Source organism: Eleginops maclovinus, chromosome 22 (assembly GCF_036324505.1).
Source record: "Eleginops maclovinus isolate JMC-PN-2008 ecotype Puerto Natales chromosome 22, JC_Emac_rtc_rv5, whole genome shotgun sequence".
Classification (NCBI taxonomy): domain Eukaryota; kingdom Metazoa; phylum Chordata; class Actinopteri; order Perciformes; family Eleginopidae; genus Eleginops; species Eleginops maclovinus.
In genome coordinates, this window is record NC_086370.1 from 14592814 (window position 1) to 14619698 (window position 26885).

General features: G+C 41.9%; 1 protein-coding gene across 1 annotated transcript; it reads left to right on the forward strand.

Annotated features, from left to right (window-relative positions):
• The first annotated feature begins 48 nt into the window (after nt 1-48).
• zgc:154058 (Transmembrane protein 150A-like) lies at nt 49-26863 on the forward strand. Its single transcript, XM_063874490.1, has 8 exons — nt 49-286; nt 1224-1453; nt 6522-6569; nt 7197-7283; nt 8632-8699; nt 14870-14997; nt 22331-22508; nt 23707-26863. The coding sequence occupies exons 2-8, from the start codon at nt 1389-1391 to the stop codon at nt 23973-23975; spliced, it is 843 nt and encodes a 280-aa protein (XP_063730560.1). The 5' UTR covers nt 49-286; nt 1224-1388; the 3' UTR covers nt 23976-26863.
• The last annotated feature ends 22 nt before the right edge of the window (nt 26864-26885 follow it).

The following is a 26885-nucleotide window of genomic DNA, read 5'->3' on the forward strand; positions in this document are numbered from 1 at the left end:
CAGGTCTGAGGGGGCGGAGCCTAACAGCTGGATACTGTGGAGTGTCTCGTGGCGGCAATGCATCGAGGCAGATTGCTTGTGAGAGTGAGCATCCCCCCTCTAATTCAAAGCGAAACACGGCCAACGGGATTCAGTTGTTCGGTGGAAAAAAGACAGGATTATTATATATAAAAACAAGTTTATTTGCGTCCCGTCTGTGTGGAATAGTTTCGGGCTTCCGGAGGTGTGTTCGGCGTACTCAAAGTTACCAAAAAGCTGCAAAAAAACTTGCTAGCTAACGCTGAAGGTGAGTAGTCAGTCACTCATTTTCTTCTGATGTTCGTCGTTGTTGCTAGCTAGAAACTTGAAGGTGCGCAGCTTTTAGCATGTGTCAGGAGAAGGGATGCAGCTAAGCCAACATTAGATTTAACTACACATATCAGTAAAACTTCAATGTAGTAAACCCACATTGTACAAATAGTCTGACACAGGTAAAAGTCCCCCATTCACATATTTTTCCAAGTAAAAATAGTAAAAATAAATATACTTAAAGTAGCAAAAGTAAAAGTATAAAATACATGATGACTGATCTCAGAATCCTATATTTTTTTAATGCATTATTGTTTTAATATTGCAGCTGCTAAAGGTAAAGCTTTTTTATTTGCTCTATAAACTACTTGGTAGCCTAATCCTTTATTTATCATCATTTATTAAAAATATTTGATATTAATACAATATGTTCCTCTTAGTTGTAGAATTAAAAATAACATATTCATGCTGGTGTTCAAGGAAAGCATATTTACCTGAAAAAGTGAAGTAATTGAGTCAATGTTACATTTCAATAATATATCAAACTTATTTTAAATTAAACAGTAAAACAAAGTTAAAGTTCCTAAAAAATGTTTAAAATCTTAAATAGGATAACTTACTAGATAGGTTTAGTCCAGCACAACATTGTACAGCTCCAAAAACTGCAAGAAAAGTCCAGAAAAAGGTGTACAGGTCTCTTGTTAGTAATGTTATTTCCTCCTTTGTAAATTGCTGAATGCTTTCCATATGCTTCTGAGACTTCTTCAGATGAACTGGCAAAGCTTGATGAAGATTTATTTTTCTTTTGCATTCTATTTGCTTTCCTTTCCTGAATTTCCCCACATGGATAAATGAAGTTCCATCCTATCGTTTTGATCATTAGGTGAATGTACTGACCTGACTTCCTCTCCCCTCCTCCTCTTTTTGCTCACCAGCCTAAAGGACACACCTGTCCAACTACTATCCTTCATCTTTATGAAAATGTTGGTGGCAATGCAGATGTCAGCCACACTCAGTTAAATGTTAGTACTACTTGAGCAGATATTGCTCGGCTGGCCAAAGAGGAAAAAGAAGAAAGTGGCTGCTCAAGGTGCTGGAAGATGTCTCTCTGGATGATACTGCCCGTTAGCCTCCCAGTTCTTACCATCACTGGGATATGGGTTGTGTAAGTATTACCTTTCATTAACTTATGTTTCTTAAACTCAAAACCAAACACAACCAAGTACCTTTTCAGGTCAGCTGCAACTGAAAAGGTGTGTTCAATGGTCTGCTGCTGTGGTAGAGACTGAGTGATGCTCAGTGCAAGTTAGTGTGATAATAGCTTTAGTCATTATACAGCTTTTTAATGCAAAAACATTTCTCTCAGCCAAACCAAAACAGAAACGTTTTTTTTCATTTCCGCACTCCAACCCACAATATTTCCAAAGACACATATTTGTCCAGTTGCACGGTTGTATTAAATTCCAAATGGCACAAAGATAACACCTTATCCCTGACAGATTTATAACATTTTTGCAGGCAGGAACAATACACAATGTATTAATGTGTAATAAAGCACATTTGGCCAGCTATTGCACTCTATATAAACCCTTTAACAGCTTAATAGTACCATAAAACTGATTTAACACACACTTGTTCAGCCCGTGTAGACATCGGCCAATTTCTTTGATACACAACGAAGGCAAAATTAGGACTTTTGTATCTTTATCTTTCTTATTAAAATATATCAGTGTACATAACTAATAAAATAATATCCTCACAATTAAATTGATATTTAAAAAAAGGATCTTTGACATAGACTACATGCAGTGATTATTCAAACAAATTACAAAACCTTTTGATACCTCAGCCTCTGCTGAGAGCAACACTGCATATTTACACTGAATTCCTGGGAGTCATGGCGATTGCATGTTTAACGCTCTCCAGGAAGGATCTGGGATTATCACCCCTCTTTTTGAAATAGACGGGCAGGTTTGCAGTACATCTGTCTGAGCATATGAAGCGGAGAGGAAGGAGTGATTTCCTTCTTGTTCTGTTCTGGGCTGACAGCTCTCCCCTCTCCGCTCTGTTGTTTCTTTGGGAGCAGGAATGCTAACCCCAAAGAGGAGAGAGACAGATGGCCTAATTCCAGATTGTCGTCGTCTATGATGAGTTGCTCGGGGAGTTCTCAGTGTAATCAGATGCCAGAGCTGAGATCTTGCACACCAATTAGTGTGTGTGACCATGGCTGCTTCAGTCTGATCCGGAGTGTGTGTTCAGGTGTGCAGGGCTTTGCAGCAAGGACATGGTTGAGCTGCTAATGTTGCTTTAGACTATAGTGTTTGCTTCAGAGTTAGACAAATGCCAAGTTGGAGAACATGCAGGTGAAAATGAGGTCTAGTTTGCACATTGTCTTTTTGTTTTGACAAGTGTTTCTGAGGCGGTAAGATATCTGAGCTGAGATGCCCAATGCTGCTGAGTGTCAGTCCCTTTAAACCCGTTTCCTTCCCGTTACCTCGACAATGGCGCCTTGTTTCTAAGAGTAGTCAAGGGTCCTTTTGCAGACCAGAGGAATGTCAAAGGATGTGACATGTTATGTAACTCCCTTTCTCACTGCGGGCGAAAAAGTGGGAGTAAGGTAAATATTGGAGGGCGGTCATAGGAAGCAGGACTTTTACTCAGCATCTGGAGGCCATGCCCAGAGTACAAAAAGACTTCTGCCCACCCAGGAGCTCTGATTCCTTTCCTGAGTTTTGCCTTATTTTAAAAGTGCTGTCCATTTCAGGCGCTACAGCTGAGTGTTGTTTTCTTGCACAGTTTTATGGGAATTCTAACTGTCAACACCAGATCCTTCTGTTAAAGTCCTTATCCTAAATAAAACAGCATGGTTTATTCCTCCTATATTTTACTCCCAGCCATGCAATTAGAGTTTACTACCACGGCTGAGCTTCGGTAGAGGTGTAATTATGTAAAGAAACCTATTATTACTAAGACTCCTGCGAGCACAGAAGGCACCAGTTTAGTTTCAGATATTTCTAAAAAAGACCATGCTATTTACAACTGTCCCAGAGAGGCCGTGCTGCTGTTTTATTATTGGAAGCTGACCAAACATGAAAAAAAGTCTCCTTGAAAGTTGTGGAAAATGTGACTACTACAGCTGGCTGCAGTTACTCTCTCTATATTTTCCTCCCTTGGTTCGTTAGTATCAGTGTATTGGAGCTCTGGAAGTTTTCTACCTGATGGCCACACTCCCCTCACACCAGTGAGCTCCCTCGCTGCATTATGCAACAGTAGCATCTGGCTCCTATGACTTTCACATGGTTATTCACACTGACTTTTACCAACCAATAACCAGGCCGACCACTCGTGCCTCCCTCTTGCCTCAGTAATGAAGTAATGAAATCTTTATTAAATTATGCTCTTCACTTGCTCATCTTGAGACTGAGACTTGTGAAGATTAGGAAGCAACAAAAAGATACAACATTTTGTCACACCAACTATTTCCCCTTGGGTCGGGCTTAAAGGTCTCCTGTTATGCTATATTTGTGGGGCAATATCTATACAAATCGTGTCTGTGAAGTGTTCAGCACGCCTCATACCCCTCTATTTCAGCCCTGTTCCGGAAGTGCTGATTCTGTGACTGTCGCTTTCAGCTCACGACTGTATATGGGGGTCGATAGGTTGGGACGTGTTACGTGGGTGGGTCGGAAAGGAGGAAAAGTGAGAGGGTTGTATTTTCGGACACTTTCTGAGTCTACTGACACACCACGTATTTATCACATCATCAAAAAGTGCATTTTGCATAATAGGGGACCTTTCAAATCTATCAGTATAAGTCTCGATGTTGGCTTTTATGGTAATAATGATCGTTTAACTTGACCTTTTTATGTCTAGGATTTAATGAGATCCTCTACAGTGTAGTGAATACAATGCAAAGCGGATGACACTGTGAAATAATGCCAAATTGAATACTGAAAAAAAGCTTTCACACCTGTAAACGAAACGCATTCATTCATAAAGTACTGGATTGACAGATCTATTTTATAGCCACATGCTGTAGTGGATAGGAGGGGTTACTTCTTGCCCTAATATTCTTAGTGATGTACCCACAACTATAGTATAATTGAAACCAGGCTTTTAGCTAGGATTCTTTTACAGGGTGTCCATTTTTTTTTCAATGACCTAGCAATGCGCGAGCATTTTGAAATTCATAACTCTCTGAAACACTATTTCCTGCATTTGAGATGCACATTTTGTGGAATACAGCCACTTTTTTGTCTTTGTTACAACGTTATTTTGAGGCTGGGAGGAGGTATGTGTGTGTGTCCGGGGGTGGGGAAGACCAGATAATTTTCGGGTCATATTATAATTACACTGATTGATATACAATATAATATGTTTCATAAGTTAATACAAAGAACAGTGAGTGTAACTGAAACTAAAAGGTACAACTTAATTGTCATATACATCTTGTATGTCTACTTATTCAATTTTGTTAATCTATATCTTATATTTATGCAAGACACTTACAGTTGTATTAGCTATGTGTTTGTGATGGTTTTCTGACCTTTCACACCTTTGAACATTCAGACAAGAAAACAATTCTTACATGACTACTCTGCTGGAAGAAGCTGGAGATCGTTGTCTGTGTTCTTCCTCTTTTCCTCATCTTTCACAGTAACTTGAAGAAAGAATTTTCATTTAGCCTTCAAATCAAATCAATCAAATATTATAAAGGACATTATCAACTGTAAATATGTCAATAGTGGGAATTAATTACACTGTTCTCCACAAACAACATCCATTTATCGATCTTTTAAAAGTAAAGGCTCCCTATTATTCAAAGGAAACATACACATTGTGATCTCCTCATGCACCCCCCTCCCCACTACAGTTCTCGCCGGTCGCATCGTCCTGACGTTTTTGCTGTTGTTTTTCCCCCGGTTCATCGACAGTTATTGCCACCAGAGGCCAGAGAAATTCCGAAATACTCCAATAGTTATCAGGCTTTCTGTCATGTTTGTAAAGATCGTTAAAAGTTTCAAGCTTAGCTGCACTTTCTTCCCGCGAAAAAGGTTAAAGAGATATCAGATATTCCACCAATACAGCGCCCGTCCACGCCACGTCACGGAAGATCGACCAATGCAATATGCCGCGAGTCATTCGCGAGTTGTGAGCTTAGCGTGATTTCGGCTTGAATCGGCGGATTTTGATCACATACAGTGGAGGAAAGAATTAGGGCCTCTTGCCTAAAAGTAGGGCGTCCAATTTCTTGTCCAGAGGACGCCCAGACGCCCACCTACCTAAAAGCCTGATTGAAACTATATATCTGATTGGTAATATATTTTTATAACATTGAAGTAAGTCATTTTTAAAGTGTGAGCCTTGCCCTCCAAAGTTTGAGTGAGGACATGAGGGCTTGTGCTTGTTGTCTTTTGTGGAGCAGGTATGTGTGAGTGCGCCTTTATGATATCACTTTGTCGTCCTAAGACTGATAAGGATACTCTCGACCCTGGAAACATTTGTAATTGGTATTTAACCTCCTGCTGAACCAGGACTGCTTTCACAAATCTGGATAGATGGTCTCTGTCTCTGACCGTCTGTCTTTCTTTCTTTCTTCTAGCAGTTAAAAGTCTTATTTTGATCAGTGTTGACAGCGTGTTTGTTCATAAATAGCGAGGGGATAAGGTGACGATTGCTTTTCCTTCCAGAGTTTCCCTTTGGTCCCCCCCTGACATCTTGCAACACAACATCGATGATAACGTTGATCCAAAAATAAACCAACATATCTTCAATAAGCATGTATGGGCCAGTGTGGCTGATTCAGTGCTCCAGCTGTAGTATTATGCAATTGATCTTCTGGCCGTTGACCTCTCTGTGGAGGTCGCTGGTCAGTGACCTCACTAAACAAACACTACTGTATGTATCAGCAGTTATTAAGCCAGTTATTCCTCCCTTTCTCCCTCCGAGCCCCAGATAAAGAGACAACACCAGTCAAATGTCAGGTTGTCTGGCCCTACTGGTTTAACAAAGTCAGTGGCAGGCCAGACTGGCAGGATACGATCAAGTGACATTTTGGTTGTCAAAGTGTAGTCCTGGCCTAGACAACCGATTCTAAACCAACAGCAAACATACAGACTCCGCTGTTATTATTATTAGGACCTTATTGTGAATGACTCCTTTGATTTGAGACAATGTATAATATATCAACATTGCTGCTTTTTTTCTGGATAATCAAACTATCTCTCTTCCAGGTATGCCATGGCCCTGTACAATCAACATGTCTGCCCTGTGGATAACTGGTATGTTGATGAATCATACTGTATTTTGCTTTATTTTACCTCTGATGATTCTACAAACTCAATCTAGGGACATGTCCTGGTCCCTGTCCTTCTTCCTGATGTTTGAGTTTCATTGGTACATTCTGTAGTGGCATTATTTCCTAGTTATTTACTTCAAAAAGGGTAAAAAGACACTAATTCTGCCCCTATAAACCATGATAAACTTCAATACATTAACATAGACCTACGTTTATTTACACTTGTTATTGTCCTCACTACATGCCCTGTCAGTCACTTCCTGATTATTCCTCTGGGTTTGTTTTGGACAAGCTGAGGTTATAATACGACTACCAGCAGAGGTACAGTTTGACACTGTGCTTCTCCCCTGCTTTGACTCAGCCTGGTTGTGAGCCACAATACGACTCTCACACACATCATTGTTATAACTGTAACATAAACATAGAACATTTTCATTATGAACTATTTATTTCAAACTCCATAAGAATACATGGTGATTTAACAGCAGGAATAGAGTCGTACAAATATTTCCGCAGCTTAGAATAAGTGTGTGTGTGTGTGTGTGTGTGTGTGTGTGTGTGTGTAAATATGAACAGAGCATTTGATGAGCATGCGTGTTTGATGTTCCAGGTTGTACAACCAGTCATGTGAGGAGGATCTGTATTTGCAGAGCGGACCAACCTTGTGCTGCACGCTAGACAATGTACCTCTCATCAGGTCAGTGACACTAACCCCCCACCCCCCCACCTCTATCTGTCTCCCTTTTCTCCTTTCTGTCGGCTGGGTTAAAAAACAGGAACACTGTCCAATTGTTTTTGCATGACCCCTGTCGGGATATGGTTGATAAAAACAGAGCTTGAAGGAGGTGTGTGTGTGTGTGTGTGTGTGTGTGTGTGTGTGTGTGTGTGTGTGTGTGTGTGTGTGTGTGTGTGTGTGTGTGTGTGTGTGGTGTGTGTGTGTGTGTGTGTGTGTGTGTGTGTGTGTGTGTGTGTGTGCATGCATTCTGAGAATAACTCAGGGCTGAGTATCATGCCTGCCACCGTGGCAGTTCAGAGGTGAAGCGATGGTCTGCACTTCACCACATAAACACACACACACCGAGGCGTCGGCTTACATTTGGGAGGAAATCTAGACACTCCCGCTCTTTTGTGCAGCTTTTGTTCAAACTGAGCTTTCATCATCACAGGCCAATTGTATAATCAGAATACTTTGGTTTGTTGATCAAATCTGGAGTAAAGTGTTAAGAGACGGCCAACAAGTTACACAACGCGAAAGATTATGTAAACTGATATGTTAAGTAGAACTATTTATGGGACTACGGGTAACCAAAATGTTGCTAACCATCCTCACCAGTGCAGGGCTTCTGTTCTGTTATTTGCAGTTAAGGGGGAAGGTGGAAAAGATGTACATGTTCCAGTTATATTCAGCTACAGCATGTACTGTTTGAGTGTGTCGGTTATTGACGGAAATGTATGTCCAAAAAAATCCACCAAATATACAAAATACTCACTCAAATCTTAAATGCATCACATAATCATTTCAAAGGCATGCGTGTGAGAATAAGCTTACTGAACGTTTTCCTCACTGTTCTGAAGAGTGTGTGTGTGTGTGTGTGTGTGTGTGTGTGTGTGTGTGTGTGTGTGTGTGTGTGTGTGTGTGTGTGTGTGTGTGTGTGTGTGTGTGTGTGTGTGTGTGTGTGTGTGTGTGTGTGTGTGTGTGTGTGTGTGTGTGTGTGTGTGTGTGTGTGTGTGTGTGTGTGTGTGTGTGTGTGTGTGTGTGTGTGTCAGCTGAGGAGGCTTTGGCTTTGCATGCCGCCGGAGCTCGGGCACTACAAACATGTCCCGTTCCTAGAGTGGAGTAGGTGAAGAGTCAAACCCTTAATGGTGGTATATGAGGAAGTGTGCCATCCCCAACCACCCCCTTACCCCCCCTTTGTTTCCTTTGTTGCCTGAGCAGAAATACATACGCTTGACAACATGGGAGATGAATCAGCGGTCCGGTTGCTGTGGAGTGTGCGCAGGTTGTTGTCAGTCTCTGATTTATTTCTGTGTTCTCTATCTCGCAGTAAATGTGGGACCCTTCCCCCGGAGAGCTGCTTCTTCAGCCTAATCTGCAGCACAGGATCATTCATGGGTGAGCATCACGTGAACATTTTACATACATACAAGAGGGATGGGGAACACGGGGAAATCACGCAGTTTGACCTCAATACAGATATCATGGGGTTTGCTGTTGGTGCTTTTTACAAGACAGTTACACCTTGGGATTTTGGACAAACACCCTCAGTAATGGGGATATAATAACTAAGTAGTTAAAGGCATATACAACAGTTGGTCCGATCTTCAACATGCTGTCCAAACCAAAACATTCACACTTTACACTTCACCTTGTACATTTATATTTGAATGAATATTCCATTCATTGCACTATTATGTATATAATATCCTGCTTTATATTTTGTTGATTTCAATACAGTTTACTTGTCTTCACAGTCAACTCCATACATATATTTTCTCTAATGTCAGTTTATTTGTATTTCTTCTTTGAGGTGTCTACACTTTAGCATAGTTTATTTCTTCTATTTATTTCTAATTATGCCTTGTATTGTATTATGCTGCTGCAACACAAACATGTCCCAGTTTAATTAATAAATGAATAAAGTCATTCTTGTTCTTACATGTTCAGGTTACTGTCGTATCAAAATGAAGCAGGCTAATCCTCACAATTCAAACGAGTGCTATTTTCTATCATAAATCATTAATGAACTTTCTAAATAATAGAAATTCTGTTGATCGACTGATAGTTCTGTATAATATCCAATCCAAAGTACATAAATATAGGATGATAAGGGGCATCAATTCTTTTATAAGACATTCATTAAATATCAATAATATAAATCTGTTCTGCAAACTACATCAGCAGAGGAGACTAGTTTATTGTCTTGTTGGTACTAAATTCAGTTATTATCAACCATTATTTTAACTCAAAAGTTGAGAGAAGCATTAGCTTGGTTAACCTTTGAAAAATGACCTGTCAGATTACCACGGTGACCTACAGCCAGTGAACACCATAGTCATTTTAAATAAAGGGGGGGTAAAAGGTTTAAGAGGGATTTATACAGCCTCCAACACATGCACGAGTGTGTGTTTTCAAAGGCACAAGTAAAACATGCATGATATGAAAGGGAGGGACTGAGCGCCCATGTGTAGGTGTGTGTGTTTTGTGAGTCTGCTCGTGCTGTTAACTGCGTGTCTCACTACCCTGATCCAGTTAATGTTTCCCAGCTGTGGCTTAGACATGTTCGGTGTGTGGATGCACTTATATAAAGCAGGGGATAGGTCTGTCTGCCTTGTTTGTCTTCCCATAAGGAGCCTCCCTGCCTCTAGCAGCTATGTAAGGCCTGCCTGTGTCACCAGCCGGCTGTTACTTCTGAAATGCAGGCAGAGAAAGATCCCCGATGAGACAATGATCCTTGTAGATTCAAAAATAAGCTGTATGCTGTGTGTTTCTGACATCTTAATTACAGCTCTGGTCTTTGGCTGTGACAAGAATAGGGGGAGCCTTTCTTTGTGTGTGTGTGTGTGTGTGTGTGTGTGTGTGTTTATATAGAGTGAGACTATGCGTGAGAGCTCCAGGGAGCAGACTGTCGCAGCTCAGTGTGAAGGCCTGCTCAGGCAGCAGTGAAAGTCTCACATTAGAGCAGCTCTGTTAGCAAACTGTGACCTCTGAACCCCAGCAGGTCAGCCTGTCGCCTCTGTGCACATAAAGGTGTCTGTGTAAGAGGAAGACAGGAAGGCTAAGCACGGGAGAAACGAAAAGTGGAATCTCCGTATCCAGCACTTATTCTAAGCGAATGCACTAGCACTCAAAATGGTGTGTCTTATGCAGGATTCCTGCTGTTTTGAGTCATTCATAGTTGATTCCTCTATTGTAAGTCGCACGATTAAAGTGTGAGCTAAATGAAAAGCTGTTAAGTATACACAAATGTAGACCAATAGATTTAGAAAAAAAGTTAAGTCAAAGTCAACTTTATTGTCAATCTTTCAATGTGTGTGTACAGACAGCAAGATCGAAATGCTGTTTCTCAGTCCCCAGGTATTCAATTAAAAATATACAATTAAGAGGCAACTTCACAATGTATATGACAAACAATTTGGCATTTCAGTTCATAAAGCCAAACAAAAGCGACACAAATTTGTATATTTCCTGTCTTTGAATGTTAACTCTGCCTTGATTCAGGTGGTATTCTGTTCTTAGTAAGTGTGTTCAGCTCAGAGCTATAACGTGTGTGCGTTCAAAAAGAGAAGTGGGAAATGTTTTCATGTAAAGAATCCATGTGTCACGACTCTCTAGAAGTACTATGTCATGGTGACACCGTTGTTACGTATTTGTTATTTACAATGCAAAATACCTGCCATGATATATCAGCCTAACTGATCCATCAGTGTAGCTCTGAACCAGAACAAGTTGAACATTAAACCGCACCTGTTGTTGCACTTAGAAATAGGATCCGTTTTTTGCTGAACATGTACTGTAGATTGCAACACATCCTTTAAAACCCCCCCCATCCATCAGATTTATGAAGCTGCGTTTCTGACAGGCATGTAACATCACAGCTTCTTTTTCAAACTATATATCTTTGTTATATGAAGGCATCGTGTTGCTATTTAAACAATGGTTTACGGGTTTTTTTTGGCAGCAGAAAAAACAGAATACATGTTTTAAAAACATCTCTTTATTCAACATTGAATTATACAGGTATACTGAATACAAAATCACTGTCTATTAAATAAAATGTAATATTTTACTCTACTTTCGTCCTGCTGTTTTCTCCTACTTCTCCTTCTTATCCATCCGACTCCCACACCAGCAGGCAAATCTCCACAACTGTTTAAAATAATGTTGCTTATACAAAGGTGCAACTCTAAAAGCAAAAAGAGAAGAAAACATCACTTTTTTAAAATACAGCTACAGAGATGAGGGCCTCCTTGGGATTTTTACCATGTTTCTTCACTGTCAAAAGACTCTGAGCTGGGCGCGTGTTAATACCTGTTGTAAAGCAAGTTATTAAGGCGCTACCAAAGCAGGCTAAGCAGTCGTGGCATGTGGCGATACAAGAGGCTATTGTAAAGAATGAGCGTTTAGCTTCTTAGCCTACTGATTTATGCCTCACTTTGTGCCTGCTACAGTCGGCTCAGGAGTCCTCTTTTGTCTGGGATAGCTTGCACTCTCTGAACTGCACATTGCCTCATAATTACACTTGTTTTTTTTCTACACTCGTTTTTTATTCCAGGCAGTTCCCACCTCTCGGCCAGTGTACACACACCCTGTTTCAGAGACAATGCATGTTGTTCTTTCTCAGCGTGCTCCTGTGGGAGAGAATGCAGCCATTTGTTTGGGTAGAAACATATCTACTTGAGGGGACAGCAGGGTTTATTTAACTGGGAGGTGTGGTGTGGCTGATGGGACGTTTTTGGGAATATGCGCTGGCACCGTTTGCTAACGTCCATGTGTGATTGCATCAGTACGCCTGGGTGTGTGACAGCAGGGTTGAGCATCCGTTGCAGTACGTCAACGCTGTTGAGAGGCAACTTCCACAAAAGAGTAGCGTTGGTGGGTTTCAGCCAAGACTCTGCTTCCTGAGTTCAGAGAAAAGGAGTGGGCATCTGTTTGGAAGGTGATCGACACTAAGCAATGGCAATAAGTACACACATTCCTTCTGTTGACAACACAATCAAACTGCTAAAAATCTTCATCTAAATATAGGGTGGTGCAGGGATGACGTATTTTTGTATGCCAACACGCATGGGTTCCCTCGACAAAAAAGCAATGCGATTGCTCCATGGAATTTTTGAATATTGTAAAAAATAAGATCTGTGGAAAACAAACCTGTTTGATAAATGCACGTTTCGTTCAGCCGGATAATCTCCACCTGTCTACCATACTTTTATAATTTTCGAATCATAAATCTAATCGCCAGAAGCAAAATGCTAACTTTATGCTATAAACCAACTACAGCTGAGTACAGCAGGGTCGAACAACTTCAGCATCATGCCAATGTAAGATCCTAACAAAGCTTTTCCTTTTAGCCACACTGAATTTAACTTGAAGTCACGGCTGTTTCAATTAACAGTCTGATATCTTTTTACAGAGATGAGCTAACAAATTTAGCGGGAGTGTTTACGTGTTCGGCGTAATGACGTACAACGTCCTTGACATTCTGTAGTCCTAATCAGCCACCTGTTAAGAACCATCGTTTTTCAGACACGTAAACGCTTCAAAAATCACCAGTGGGGGGGGCGGTCACTGCTGATGTATTTAAGGTCATAGAACAAAACTTGATCCGTCTCTTAAATTTGTGTAAACCACATACCTTATTTCGAGCTATTTTCCAAAATCCTACGGAGAAATCCCATGGACTCTTGAGACGAGGGAACCGGAAGAAGTAAAATGCTAACTCAATTCTGGGTTTTAGGACTCGTTCCTGCACCACTCTATAATCCACAAGTCTCTTTGATCAAGACACAACGCCAGCACCTTGCATGATAGCTCCTCCACCATCAGTGTATCGTTGTGTACATGAATGGATGAATTGGAGTCAATTTATTAAGTGCTGTGTCCGGTTTATAACAGCAGCTGGTCCTAAATGTCTGATGCAAGGTTGGGTGCAGCCATGCTGCTAACCCCTCAGACATGTATAACCTTTATGCTGTGACTCATCATCACGTCATGCATCCTCAAAATATTCCAGAAACAGAATGTTCCTCAAAGGTTACAGTGCACAAACGAAACCTAAACATGAAGGATTTCTTCATGGAGTAATGGGAACAATGATCCCTGACATCCGTTTAGAGAAACTACTAAATGCCAGCAAGTTCAAGCACGCCCATTTGTGATGATGAGAAGTCATTTGTTTCAATAGAGAAAATCCGCACCCAACCAGTCTGCGTAAATTGGACGAAGATGCTTTAATCGAATGAAATAAACTGCAGTTCACTTTCTTCAGCAGAGTGTTTTCTACAGAGAAGGAAAAAACCAGATGAGATTGTTTCCGAGCCCGGAGACACTGCTGTATTTTTCCATGATGGTAACTTAAATCACTCTGCCAAGAAGAGGGAAAACAAACAACAGCACTCACGTAAAAGCTCGGGCCTGAGGATCTGAACAAACATAACATTGTTATACATTTTTATAACATTATTTAATTATTGGTAATACATTGGCTCCAGATAGACATACACATTGCATCTGTTGCATTGTATGTGACATGTTGTATATGTTTTGCCCAATAAATACAATAATATAATGAGTTAATTTATTTATTGTGGATTACAATAAATTATATATTCCAAAAAAGTAAGTTTTCTTCATAGGAATAACATAAGTTTAGTCCTTGTACTTTCTTGGAAATTTCTAGAAGAAAGTCATGACCTTTCACACTTTGTGCTAACAGGATATTACTCAAAACTTTTCCAAATCTCCGTTTTACTATGTGACTGTAATGTCCACAAAGAGACGTTGGCTCAGAGCCTGGCGGGCCACAGCGTATCCAAACCCTGACTCATGGAGACAAAGCTTGACATTGTTAAGTCCCGTGCTGACGTTTTTCTTTCCTCTCCGTGACCAAGGTTTCCATTTTTATTCTCGTTTGGCAGCTCGGAGCGTCTTAAAGCCTGTCTCTCGCGCAGATGCTGACAGATTTAAAACAACAGTTTAGTCTCCAAGAAAATATATGTGCGTCAGGTCAAGACACGAGGGGCGCCCTGTCCCCCCCTCTAAATGTCTCAGCCTCGTCTTTTCCCAACTCACCCCCTTTTGCCCCGCTTTCACCAAGCCCGGTCAGCCCTCGTCAAGCACCATCCGTGAGGAGCTAACAAAGAGACACCAAGTGGGGGTCAGCTCCTCCGCGCACCAACAATACCCCCAGTCACAGCCCATAAGCACATCAGCAGTCATCTGTCCCATACACTGTACTTTGTTTCCCTTCTTCTTTTAATCTCATGCACCATTTAGACCAACCCCCACCCATTTAGCATTCGCACTTTCCCGCCATTTCTTGCCTTTTTGATCAGCCAGTCTTGTGTTTTTTGGCTAAGTGAGGTGTACAAGTGTTTGAAATAAATTGAAGCCAGGCTCAGTGAAATAATAACGATACCAGCAGTCTGCAGCGTACTCTTCCAGAATAAACATAACCTTTCATCCCCTTCTTACAGATTTAAATGTGTTAGTAACCGTCTGATCATTCATCAGAACCAGCCGTCGCTGACTCTTCTCCCCTGTCTCGTTTTGTCTCTCTTCTGTAGTTATGGTGATCGTGCTGCTCCGCTACGCCCACGTCATCGAGAAGCACCAGAATTGTGTTCTCAACACAGCGAGTCTCTCCACAGGCTGGATCTGTGCCGCTGGACTCATCATGGTGGGCAACTTCCAGGTACGAGGATCCACTTTACTTTCATCAAACAGAGATAACGTGCAAAGCCCAATATAGAAGAATTATGAGAAGATGAAATAGCATAAAAGTAATATGATACCACAAGGGGAATATGGATTAGTAACAGTATTCCAAGGGACATTTCGTGTGTGTTGGATTAGAAGAGACCCTGACGGTGACACTAAAGGGTGACACTTGAGGCGATTTCTTTTACATCATTTTAAGGTGAGTATTTTTGAGTTTTGCACTTTTGGTCGACAAAAACATGGCGTGGTGACTTGACCTTGGATTCAGGAAGATTGAGATGGCCATTTATCGTTGCATTTGGCAGATTTGTTGTCAATAAAAAGTAACCGTTAGTTTGCAGCCCAGAACAGAACTGCCTGTCATCGAAACGTCTAGATGATTTCTCAATGACGTTCAGGCCTGTTATCATGACTCAGCTATCTATCTGTCACACACACACACACACACACACACACACACACACACACACACACACACACACACACACACACACACACACACACACACACACACACACACACACTCACACTTGTATTTAAGGCTGATTTCTAATTGAGGTGTTTTTGAAGTCTGTTTTTCCGTCAGACTCGCTGCTCTACTGCTCCTCCTGGTACTCAAAGAGAGTAATACTGTCTTGAATTCCTCTCCGGTAGATATTTGTTCTTTGGAAAAGAATTTGTTGAAGTTAAATATTTGGAGCGCTGGCTCGATGCCCAGACTACAAGTAACTTTGATGAGACATCTTTGGTATTTTTGTAAGAATGAGGAGTTTGGGAGGCGAGGCTCAGAGATAAAATAGACACAGTTAAATTTTTTGATAAAGGGCTGGATACCTCTTTGAGATGTTGTTACCATTTTGCGTTTGTCCTTCAAATGTTACAAAACTGTTAAATAATGGACTGTTTATAGTGAATAATGTGGGAAAGGGACAAGAAGGGAAAAGACGGGTTTTGATGGTTTGTTGTTCTCAGTTCTGAAATAAATCCTGTGTTATAGTTCCTGTTTTGAATGAAAACACGTTCATTATAAAGCAGAATAAGGTTTCCTCGAGTGTATCACTTGTTCACTGTATATACATCAGGGCTTACTTTTTGTAGAAAACGTTGAACAGTGTGTGACCGACATGTATGAATGCGACTTTTTGTCAAGATCTCGGTACCTTTAGAAACATTTAACGGTGAGATTATAGAGCTGCAACTATAGCTCCACTTATTGATAAGTTGATAAACAGGAAAATTATTTTGATTGTTTATAAAGCATTTCTTGCAAAGACGGCAGGAAATGGTGTTTTCATATTCCTTCTTTTCTCTCTTTTGTATCTTCTCTGAAATGAATCCCCTTAGGTTTATGACTGAGAAAACTGACTTTAAAAGACATCACCTTTAAAGATGAACTGAACTAGAATTTGAAGTAAAGCTGATATAACAGATGTATTTTATCTCTTATCATTGGTGGAATGATTAAAATGACTGAATTTGTTAAAAGGGATAAAATGGTATGCTAAAAGTGTTGTTTTTGTTACATGGGCACCGCCATGTTGGATTTCAACAATCTGGCATGGTAAGCTACTCTGTGGCTAACTAGCACTAGCAGCACAGCCATATATTCTGAGGTGATTAGGCTAGCAGACATGTCGGCGGAAAACCAAATCAGCAGGGTTAGAGGGGGGTCTTACTGCATTGCCCCTGGCTGCAGTACCAAACTGTATTTAGCTAAAGCAGCTGGCAGCAGTATACATTTTCATAGGTTACCTTTAAACCGCAAACCAGTCCTTAATTCATGGCTAGCAGCATTGAAACTGGCTAACCCTCTGACAGCCAATGGATTCCGAGTCTGTAGCGAGCATTTTTTGGTGAGGGTTAGGTCCAACAGGCTGAAACCTGATGCCATCCCATCGCTTCTTAATTTTTCGGGCTATAGCACAGGGCAGACAGACATACCATCGAGCTCTGTAAACACCGCCGATGCTATCCGCCGCAGAGACAGGGCACTGAAGCGTACACATCAGGCAGAGGATAGAGAGGTAGTTATGTGTAGCTGTTATCCAGCATGCTAGCAAGTCTACTAGTCAAAGGATTGGATGTAAAGGCATTGTCACATACACAAAATACATATATATTCATACGCACGCACAAATAAAGCCTAGCGTGTAGGCTTTATAGCGTTCAACAAAACTGAGACTGACACATCCGGCATTAATTGAAATTGAGTCACCAAACAAACTACATAGAGACCAAACGATCCAACTTAGGGAAACACGTTTGAAGCAGTCTTATGTCAAACTCCTCAAGCTAGCACTCCGACCAAACAGGCTGCATAAACACTCCATAAACACTGCACCCAACAGATGATCCAGGTTTGCCTCCCTGCAGCAGATGGATTCCAGCGCAGTGTCCATGCTCTGGCAGCGCCCACACACACACCAATCACTTCCACCCAGACGATGTAGGCCTGAGGGTGGAGTTGAAGGTGGAAATTGATCGTTGTGAGCGGGATGGCTCAAACAAAAGGTAAGAGACGGAAGCGTTCGGGGTTGGGCAAAAACAACAGCGTTTATTGTTCGAGAAATGTGCACACCACAGCCAGCTCCGCGGTATTTTCAGAGCGGGCAAGGCCAGGACGGGGTGTGTCGTCTTCCCAGGACCCAGCCTACTGCAAGACAGATCAGAACCAGGTTACCAACATGCTTTATATTAAATGCCTGATTACCTGATTCCGATCAGCTGTCTGGTCTCCGGCCGAGCCACTCCCCTCACCCCAGCAGCCGGCGCTCTAACCACACCCGGCTGCCACAATCGTCTTGTAGGATCGTATGTTGGCCTATCCGGTGGTAGTCAGAAACTACAGGTCTGGCCCTTACGGGCTCAAACGCGTTACCCATTACATTACTGATTTTCATTAGCTGCCTATTACCAGAGAATGTCCTACCATGCCAGTGACGTCATCAAAATTAGCAGCGTTCTAGTACTAACAAACGCAATTTTTGTGTTGCTTAAAAAAGCTATGTATTGATTTAAAACACTTTTTTTTTTGTGTCATTTTTTTTTAATTGTCATAATCAAAACTTTATCATTGTTGATTATTTTCAGTTCAGTTCATCTTTAACTTTGAGACACCAGGAAGGACATTTGTCGCTTTTTCTGAAAGTTTATAGACCAAAAGAAAAAAGAATCAGCACATGAATCACTTGTTAAATAATATGTCCTCTCCTCTTGAAAACGTTAACTTTGTATTTGCTTGTGATTCATCAGTACAAGATGGTTTGTTTTTACCTGGGGTTACTGTTCATGTGGCATTATCATATAGATTTACCATGTTAAAACATGACCACAGAGAGGATCAGACTGAGCTGATGCTGTTTGTAAGGTGTGGAAGTCTATGGATGACATCTTACAGTAGTTTTAAAAATGTGAGGAAGATGGACACACACAATATCCTTGTGTGTGTGTGTTTGTGTGAGAGGTTTGCAGTGACAGTTGGTTTGAGAATGTTCAGAGCTCGTCTTCACCTTCTTCCCGCTTCTCCTTTGGGGCCTCCGCTCTGCAGAACTGGGAGGAATTATACGGGAAGAGCAAGAGGGGAAGTGAGTCATCAGGTCTGGCCATGCATGGAGAGGAGCAGGGCAGACAGGGTGTGTGTGAGGCAGAGGCCCCGTCTGTAACCAATCACAGGCCTCGCTCACAGACATCAAATCGCTTAAAGTCGAGGCATTCCAGTGGGATGGAAACAGAGATGTCATTGAAGATGAATAAACGTTTTAAACCACATGACAGGACACAAATTGTGCTTGCAAAATGAAGCCCAGGCTCCAAAAATAATGACCCGGTATCCCCTGGCACATACTGCAAATAACATGGAGGCTGAGGAGAAAACAGCAGCCAAAATCCGACAAACCCGAGAAAAGGGAGTGAAAGTAGCAGAAACACAACATGGCACCATACTGAGCGGTGGCAACGGCTTCGTGTAGCTGTGGGTTACGTAGAGGCTTTGGCAGAGCAGATGTGGTGGGGCCACTGGGGCTTTTCCTGTCAGGTGGTCCAATGGTTTGGGCAGAGAAGCACATAACTAGATGATGGAAAAGCACATCGCTGCCATACAGAGGTCCGTCAGAGGGACAGGGGGAGGAAAAGAGAGAGGAAGATGACGTAAAGACGATGCTCACTGCTTCATCAATGCTGTTCAACTGCAGCCAAAGGAAAGGAGACATTCACACATAATACCTGCAGCAAAATACAGCTTTGTGTTTCTAAAAACGTGTTTCAATTGGAAGAGCAGCTTTTTTACAAGTGCAAAAACGATAAAGATTAAAACTCCGAACAAAAAGGAAAGTGCAGATATATTCACTTCGCCTGGAACCGAGACAGAAGTATTACCTGTAAGTTAACAAATGTCATAGAGGCACTTACTCAGGATCCCCTTTTTGTCCGTCAGCTTCAATCGCTTGTGCAGTAGGTGGTGGTGAAATCTCTGTTTCAGTTCAGCAGGTGTTGTAAACGGTTGGAAGTCAACAGTTTCAATTTACATCATTTGGTTCAGTTTCCGGAAAATGAAAACTGACGCTGGCAGAGACCTGGATTTCTGTTGGGCGTGTTCCCACATGTACATCCTCAGATCCTTGACTATCCACAAACTTTCGGTATTAGTCACACACACACACACACACACACACACACACACACACACACACACACACACACACACACACACACACACACACACACACACACACACACACACACACACACATTTACAGGATCATATGTGTATTGTTTTTTGATATTGACAGCAGGGTGGGAATTTCACGGCGGCCATGACGGCCATGGCCTTCTTTGCCCCTCGGTCTGGCCGTGATGCCCCGAAAATAATTGTACGTCCTACGGCCACCATGGCCGTTGTGCCCTGTTACTGTTAAAATCTCCAAGTTGCTTTAAAAGTGTCAGAGCGGTGGTCTGGGCTTTGAACTGCATTAGTCCTTGTAGCTTGGATTGGTTGCGCGCACCTCACGTGTCATACGTCGCATCATTCAATCATCATTGCAGCGTCTCGCTATAAGAATACAAGGAGGCCTCGTGTCTCTTTTTGTCCGTGAGTTTATTCACTTCTGAGACAGGTTACTGTCGTCCGGAACCACGCCAAAACAACAAAGAAGAACGTTAATTATTACTCGCACATATACATACCGTTAGCTCTCCCATAGCATTCCCCCGTCTCTCTCTCTAGGAACCTCCCTTCTCCTCACCCAGTGGCGTTTTTATATGTACAAAACTGGTGGGGCACGAACAACTTAGATATACAAAGGCTTTTTGTACCTTAATACATGGAGTAAAGAGCGCTATCACAAAGCAACACTTAACAATAACAACAACCGTGATGCCTCAGCATGAAAACATCAGACTGTAGGAAAACACAGACACTCGTCACCGTGGTTACAATAGCAATCGATCCATCGATACATAAACTATACTTCCGCTCACCAAAGCTCCAGTAGATGGTCAACTTCTTTCATGTTCTGTTTGTATTATTTACCGCTGGTGATGTAGTGTAAGCCCTCTCGTCTCCTCTGCATAACTACACTTTTCACACACACACTTACAGCCAATCAGCTCTGACTTATGAGATGATGTTTCAGTGGGGCTGCGAGCGCTTTGCTCCTCTTGTGATTTATTTTTTGCCGCACACATTGAATGAAAAACTACTCTATTCAATGCGCAGTGTAGTAAAAAGTAATTGTTTTTCCATGTCATTCATGTGTTTTTATTATCAGAAAGTTAAGTTGTTTATTTGTAAGCTCCAAATCCTAATTTTTCCCTAAATGGCCTTTGTGCCCTGGCATGTGGCCTTTATGCCCTAAAAAAAATTGTGACACAAAAGGCCAAATGGCTTTGCCCCTAAAATGACGAAATTCCAAGCCTGCTTGACAGGATCAATGTGTTTATTGAAATGTGGTACCCATACTTCACCTACCTTGCAGGTTCACTCTGGTGACTTTTCGCTGCAGTGACCGCTGACGGCAGAGGCTCAGAGATGTATATTTTCTGATGTTGCCTTAATGAGAGCTTCCCCCTAATGTCCTGCTGCCTCATCTCAGTCCACCTCACCACTCTCCCCATCTATCACTTTTTCCAGTTTACCTCCAACCCACGCTGTCCTAGCTTACTAAAGTGTGAAAACAGCCAAACAATAAACAGCAACGGATTACTTTGGTGCCCTGAAAAACACAATTTCTTTCTTGGTTTGTTCCAAAATCAATCCAAAACTTAAAGATTTTACACACCTGACGAACAGAGGATGCTCAAAATTGAGAAAATAAAACATTCTGCAGAAAAAAGTTAAAGCACGATGTTGCCAGAAGGAGAACAGAGCGTGCGTGCGTGCGTGCGTGCGTGCGTGCGTGCTGCGTGTGTGTGTGTGTTTCCATTACTGGGTATAGTGAGTAACAGACTGGCAGGGCTACAACACTCTGACCCTGCAGTGCCGGTTTGATGTAGTTACTGTAAATGGAGAAAAAGAGGCTTTTGAAACAGCCACTTCAGTACGAAAGCTAAAACAATACTGCTGTTTGAGCAAAGGCATGTGTGAGAGAGCATGCTGTGATTTATTTTTTACTCCTGTAAAAATAAGACTAATGGGCTGTGTGTTTTCTCATATTGATTGTATGGATATCTTACTCAGGGATTAGCCTACTGCACAGGAATGTTCAGCATGTACTCGCCGGGTCATTGGACTCGTGGCTTAGGAGCCAAAACTCAGTCACTTCTAGGTTATTGCTCTAATGATCTCTGAGACGTACTTGGAGCGGAGGAGCATTATTGTCCCAAACACAACAAGGCTTTACCGATTCATCGCCAGCCACAAAAAACAGTTATTTGGTATCTGAATTACTCTGCTCCTGGGAGATGTGGGTCTGCTATTCCATTGCACCTCTTATCTTTACCGATCTGTGTGTGTGTGTGTGTGTGTGTGTGTGTGTGTGTGTGTGTGTGTGTGTGTGTGTGTGTGTGTGTGTGTGTGTGTGTGTGTGTGTGTGTGTGTGTGTGTGTGTGTGTGTGTGTGTGTGTGTGTGTGTGTGTGTGTGTGTGTGTGTGTGTGTGTGTGTGTTGCAGTGGGAGCTGTAGTCACATGCTCCTGAGCAGCTCTTTTGTGTATTGTTTCTCATCGTTCTTGTGACCAGTAGGGAAAAGAAGGGGTTTTGTGGAGTCGCTTCCTGCTGTCATTAGTTCGGAGCACCTTCTCATTTCCACTTAAATGAACGTCTGTAATGCCCATTTTAATAACCTCCTCTTGTCTCCTCTCTTTTCTACCAAAGGTGGATAATTCAAAAGTTCTCCACTATGTCGGAGCCGGCATCGCCTTCCCCACCAGCATACTGTTTGTGAGCCTGCAGTCAGCTCTGACGTACCGGCTGGCCAAGACCCAGGGGGAGTACAACGTGGCCCACCTCCGGCTCTGCATGACCCTGCTGGCCTTCGTCGCCTTGGTGCTCAGTATCCTCACTGACAGATGGCCGCCTCCAAGGCCGTGTAGGGCTTTAGCATTGAGCGTAGTACAGAGACATCCCGTCCAGTATTAAATGTCAAATCCTGTGCTTTTATCTTTTACTTTTAAACACAGTCAAGACTGTGAAACCGTGACATTTTGAGGAGTAATGTTATTTAAATTCTTATATACCTTACGACATTTTGCTTTTTTACAGAGTGGTGTGTTTAAAAATGATAGCTGTGCTTTGAAATGACATACTGTTATAGTACGTACGAAGTCTGCATAGTATGCAGATTTTATTTTTAAAAAGCCTGGGCCCCGGCCGTGGCGCAACTGGCTGGGGCACCTGCACCGTACGCCGGCGACCCGGGTTCGATTCCCGACCCGTGGTCCTTTCTGGATCCCACCCCGACTCTCTCTCCCACTTTCCTGTCACTCTCCTATCCAATTAAAGGCAAAAAGCCCCAAAAAATAACTTAAAAAAAAAAAAGCCTGAACGTATACTACATCAACGAGAATGCAATTAGAGCCTACTGGACATACTCAACCGCACCCAAAATGTATTACAGCTCCTCAGGCTGTCCAATATGGAACGAGAGAGGCAGACGACGTGAAATATGAATCAATGGATAAGATAAATACAAACGATGGCTAGTGACCATTTCGTCGAGAGGAAAAATGTGAAAAATTCCATATACTGTGAAAAAGATTCAAGACAAAATGATATCATAACATACATTTGCTTTAAAATATTATATAGAAAATATAAATTTGAGTGGAAGAGGTAACGTTGATTCGTGAAAACAAAATCAGGTGGTGGTGCCATACACTCGTCTGATACTGAAAGTTTCCTAAAGCTATAAAGCAGTGCACAGTGTTTGGTGTTTGATGGCCTTTTAAACTTTAAACTCATGGATATAGAACCTAGAATGGACTTCGTGGATCAGGTTTCTTCTCTCTTTACCTTTAACCCAAGCCCAGACCAACACAAACCCATTACTTTTTTTAGGCAGTGCTTTTTCTGGTTATTCGCTTTTTTGTCCTAAAATGCTCAGATTCTTATCCTAAGCACTGAAACCATTGTGTTGTTATCATCTCTGTAAAAAACAAAGAGTTTGATATCTGATCAAGGATATCCGTTCGGTACATTGACTTCATGTCTTCCCCACACTTTGCTGTTGTTGACCTTAACCGTGTTTTCAGGTGGCGTGTTTTTCTGTCAGGAGAGCTTCGTCCTCCAACACGCGTCGGCCATCTTCGAGTGGCTGTTCTGCGTCATCATCATGCTGTTTTACGGGACTTTTGCCTGTGAGTTCGCCAGCATGTCATCAGATACCATGGTGGTGCTGGCTCGAGGGACCCTGGGACCCGCTGGGAGAGAACACAAGGTGGACGCACTGGGACCCCTGGGAGGGCCTCTTCCTCACTCACAGCCACACACACACCAACCGGAGAACATGTCCATACTGTAACCCGCTGGCACACCGTGATGCCACACAGATGGTTCCTTCCTTTCAAACTCTGGTTGTTGAATGAGTTTAATTATTCTTTTCCAGCCGCGTTCGTCTGAAGCTTTGAAATGAACCAGGCCAGTGCCACTCATGGCAGAGTGGAGTCTACTTTTTCAGCCCTGAGGGGGGAGAGCTAAGCTTGTATTGTTCTCACATCAGAGCTCGGTGTCTCAAGAACTTTGCGTTTTGCACATTGCACAAGTGTAAAACCAGACTTCCTCCCAGCTCAGTCATGTGACAAGCAGAAGTGTATTTTATCAATCAGATAAAAATGTGCTGTTCTCCTCTGAGATCTTGAAACATTTCTCAATAGTGGACTGGTTTCACTTCAGATGACTTCCTGAAAGCATCATTATCTGCGTTAAGGAGTGAAGGCTGCTGGACGGCCGGGATGACAGTGTTACAGCAGCGAGACGGAGAGGAGAGAGAGAAGAGGGTGTGAGTGTGAACGAGGGAGCAGGGTCATGCTTGTTTTATAAAGATAAATGCAATACATTTAAAGAAACTGTCAAATAGAAAAGTAAGACAATGTCTCAGTAAATCCTACATTAAGCAATACATTGTTATACAATTTAAACAATTATCATCATGCTCCACGCTACATCTGCGGGTGGTCCAAAATCACTTAATATAGTTTTAAATTTGCATCATTAATGACAAGATGTTTGAATAGCTACTCGTCTTGGTTCCAGGATGCTTTGTGTGCTGTACTATGTCCTTATTTGAACCACACATAACACAAACAGTGCCACATTTACATCAAAACGTTACGACTTAAAACCTAAATAGTTGCCTCATCCCCTTTGTGATGGGATAAATACACCACATTGACCTTAAACCTCAAATGTGTTTGACTTCCTCTCTAGCGTTCTACCAAAGACAATGAAAGAAAGATGATACAGTGTCCAGAGGCCAAAGACGTCCCTGCTAATTCAAGCCAGAGCACTGGGTTTATTGAGTTTAGTGAGCAGGCATCACACGTGTTCCCAGCTCCTATGAACGCAGGTCTGCATCCCCCCCTCCCCCCCCAGCAAGGGGAAGCTGCACATGCTGTCACTGCTTTACGGGAAAAGGGAAGAAGGAAGGATTTGTTGTGTTACTGAGATGCTCTGTTCTGCCTCCATGTTACTTGACAGCAGAATAAGCCAAATATCACTTGGTGCTAAAACACACGGCCTTATCTTGAAGTTTTCCCTGAGTTTCTCTGTGTTTATGTTAACGTCTGATGAATGGAAGCATCAGGGCGGTTACAGACTGCTTATATTGGAGAAGCAGGGGCATGAGGCTGCAGTGCCAGGAATACCAAAACAGATCTACATTAAATATGGCTCCCTGCTAATTGCTACACTGACTTGATAATTCTATCTTCTAGTGTATTTTATTTTTATTTTAGCCCCACAAATCCTTTCAGTTTTCCCTTTTTTTAAGATTTTCCAATGTTTTTATTTGTATTCGCTGACTTTCTGTGATGTGCTGTAATACCGAGTAAGGATTACTGTTTATATTTCTGGAAAATGTTCAACATCTCAGTGTAATATTAACACACTCTGATCTCTCTGGTGGAAACCCAGAGCAAGCAGAGGGTTTACAACAGTGATGGTCATGTTACTAGGTGCTCTCTCAGTAAAAATATCAAACCCTCACACCACAACCGGCCACATGTTGGGTATAGGTTTCAGTAGTGCCAGTGTTTAAGCTGCTCAAAAGCACATTATTCAAACCGCTTTACATCCTGTCAAAGCTGTGTCTCGGACGAATACTGTCACAAAGACTGGAGTTGGAAAGCTTGTGCACGCTGCTATAGTCCACACACCTGTGGTGTCTTGCTTCTCCCTACTGGTCAAACTGCGTACTGCGGGTTTTGGATCAGAGCTGTGATGTTGCTGCTCCGCTCACACGAGGTCTTGTTTTCTACTTGTAACATTTTCTTTATCCACGTTCGATCACCTCAAGGTTTTTGCCAAATCAGCTCTTGTTTTACTTTAAATTTGCAAAGAAGGCGTAGCTAAGTGTGGGAGAGCTCTTAAACTCTGCCTGCTACTACTTTGAAGTAAAACCATGTGACACTAGTTTTGCAATATGCATTCTTTTAAGTGTTTTTTGTCAAATGACTGTGCTGCTCGTGTGGCTGTAGTGTAAAAACCTTTTCATTACTCCTTTCTGCAGGATAGGAAACATCTACAAAGCCCTTGTTTCGATTTTTACACTACAGGAATCTCTTTAGTAAAATTCTCCCTAAGACATATTCACATGTCGCATTTTCCCCATTTTGCATCCTCTTCTTTTAATGTCACACTCTTTCTTCTGTCCTTGCTTCCTCGTTTACTGATCTGTCTGAACTTTGCACTCAGGAAAACGTTACGACCCAAGCTGCATTGTTTGATTCACAGCAGAATGACCTCTGCATGCTTCTGCCTTCTGTTGTTTTGTTTTTAAGGCATTCGTTCGATGACTGTTCATCATGTTTATATGTTGTGTGTTTATGTAGGTTGATAGCTACAATATAATAGATTATTTCTGTTAATCAAGACCCTGTTAAGCTTCAAAATAAACATTCCTGTCTAGTAAGCTTTTGCTTATGTTGCTCATGATGGTTAAATATCTGCAAGAAAAACTCTCATGCAATCATTAGATCATTGGTGAGCTTTCTGACAACTAGCTTCTGTAAACCTCACAGAAATCTGTTACTCAATACTGTTGAAATGCAAAATGCTCCCTATGTGCCTTATATATTATTTTGATAATGAAAACCAAAGAGGTTTAGGTTGTAAATTCTATTTTGATGTAAAGTCATATGATTGTATATATATGCCTTAATGTTCAACAAATAAAAATGTTCCAAAAACTAAGCAATCACTTTCTCTATTTCTT

Coding starts and splice junctions, on each gene's coding strand:
- zgc:154058 (XM_063874490.1), top strand. CDS start 1,389: ATGTCTCTCTGGATGATACTGCCCGTTAGCCTCCCAGTTCTTACCATC. Junction 8,700..14,869: donor CAGCACAGGATCATTCATGG/GTGAGCATCACG, acceptor TCTCTTCTGTAG/TTATGGTGATCGTGCTGCTC. Junction 22,509..23,706: donor CTTCGTCGCCTTGGTGCTCA/GTATCCTCACTG, acceptor CCGTGTTTTCAG/GTGGCGTGTTTTTCTGTCAG.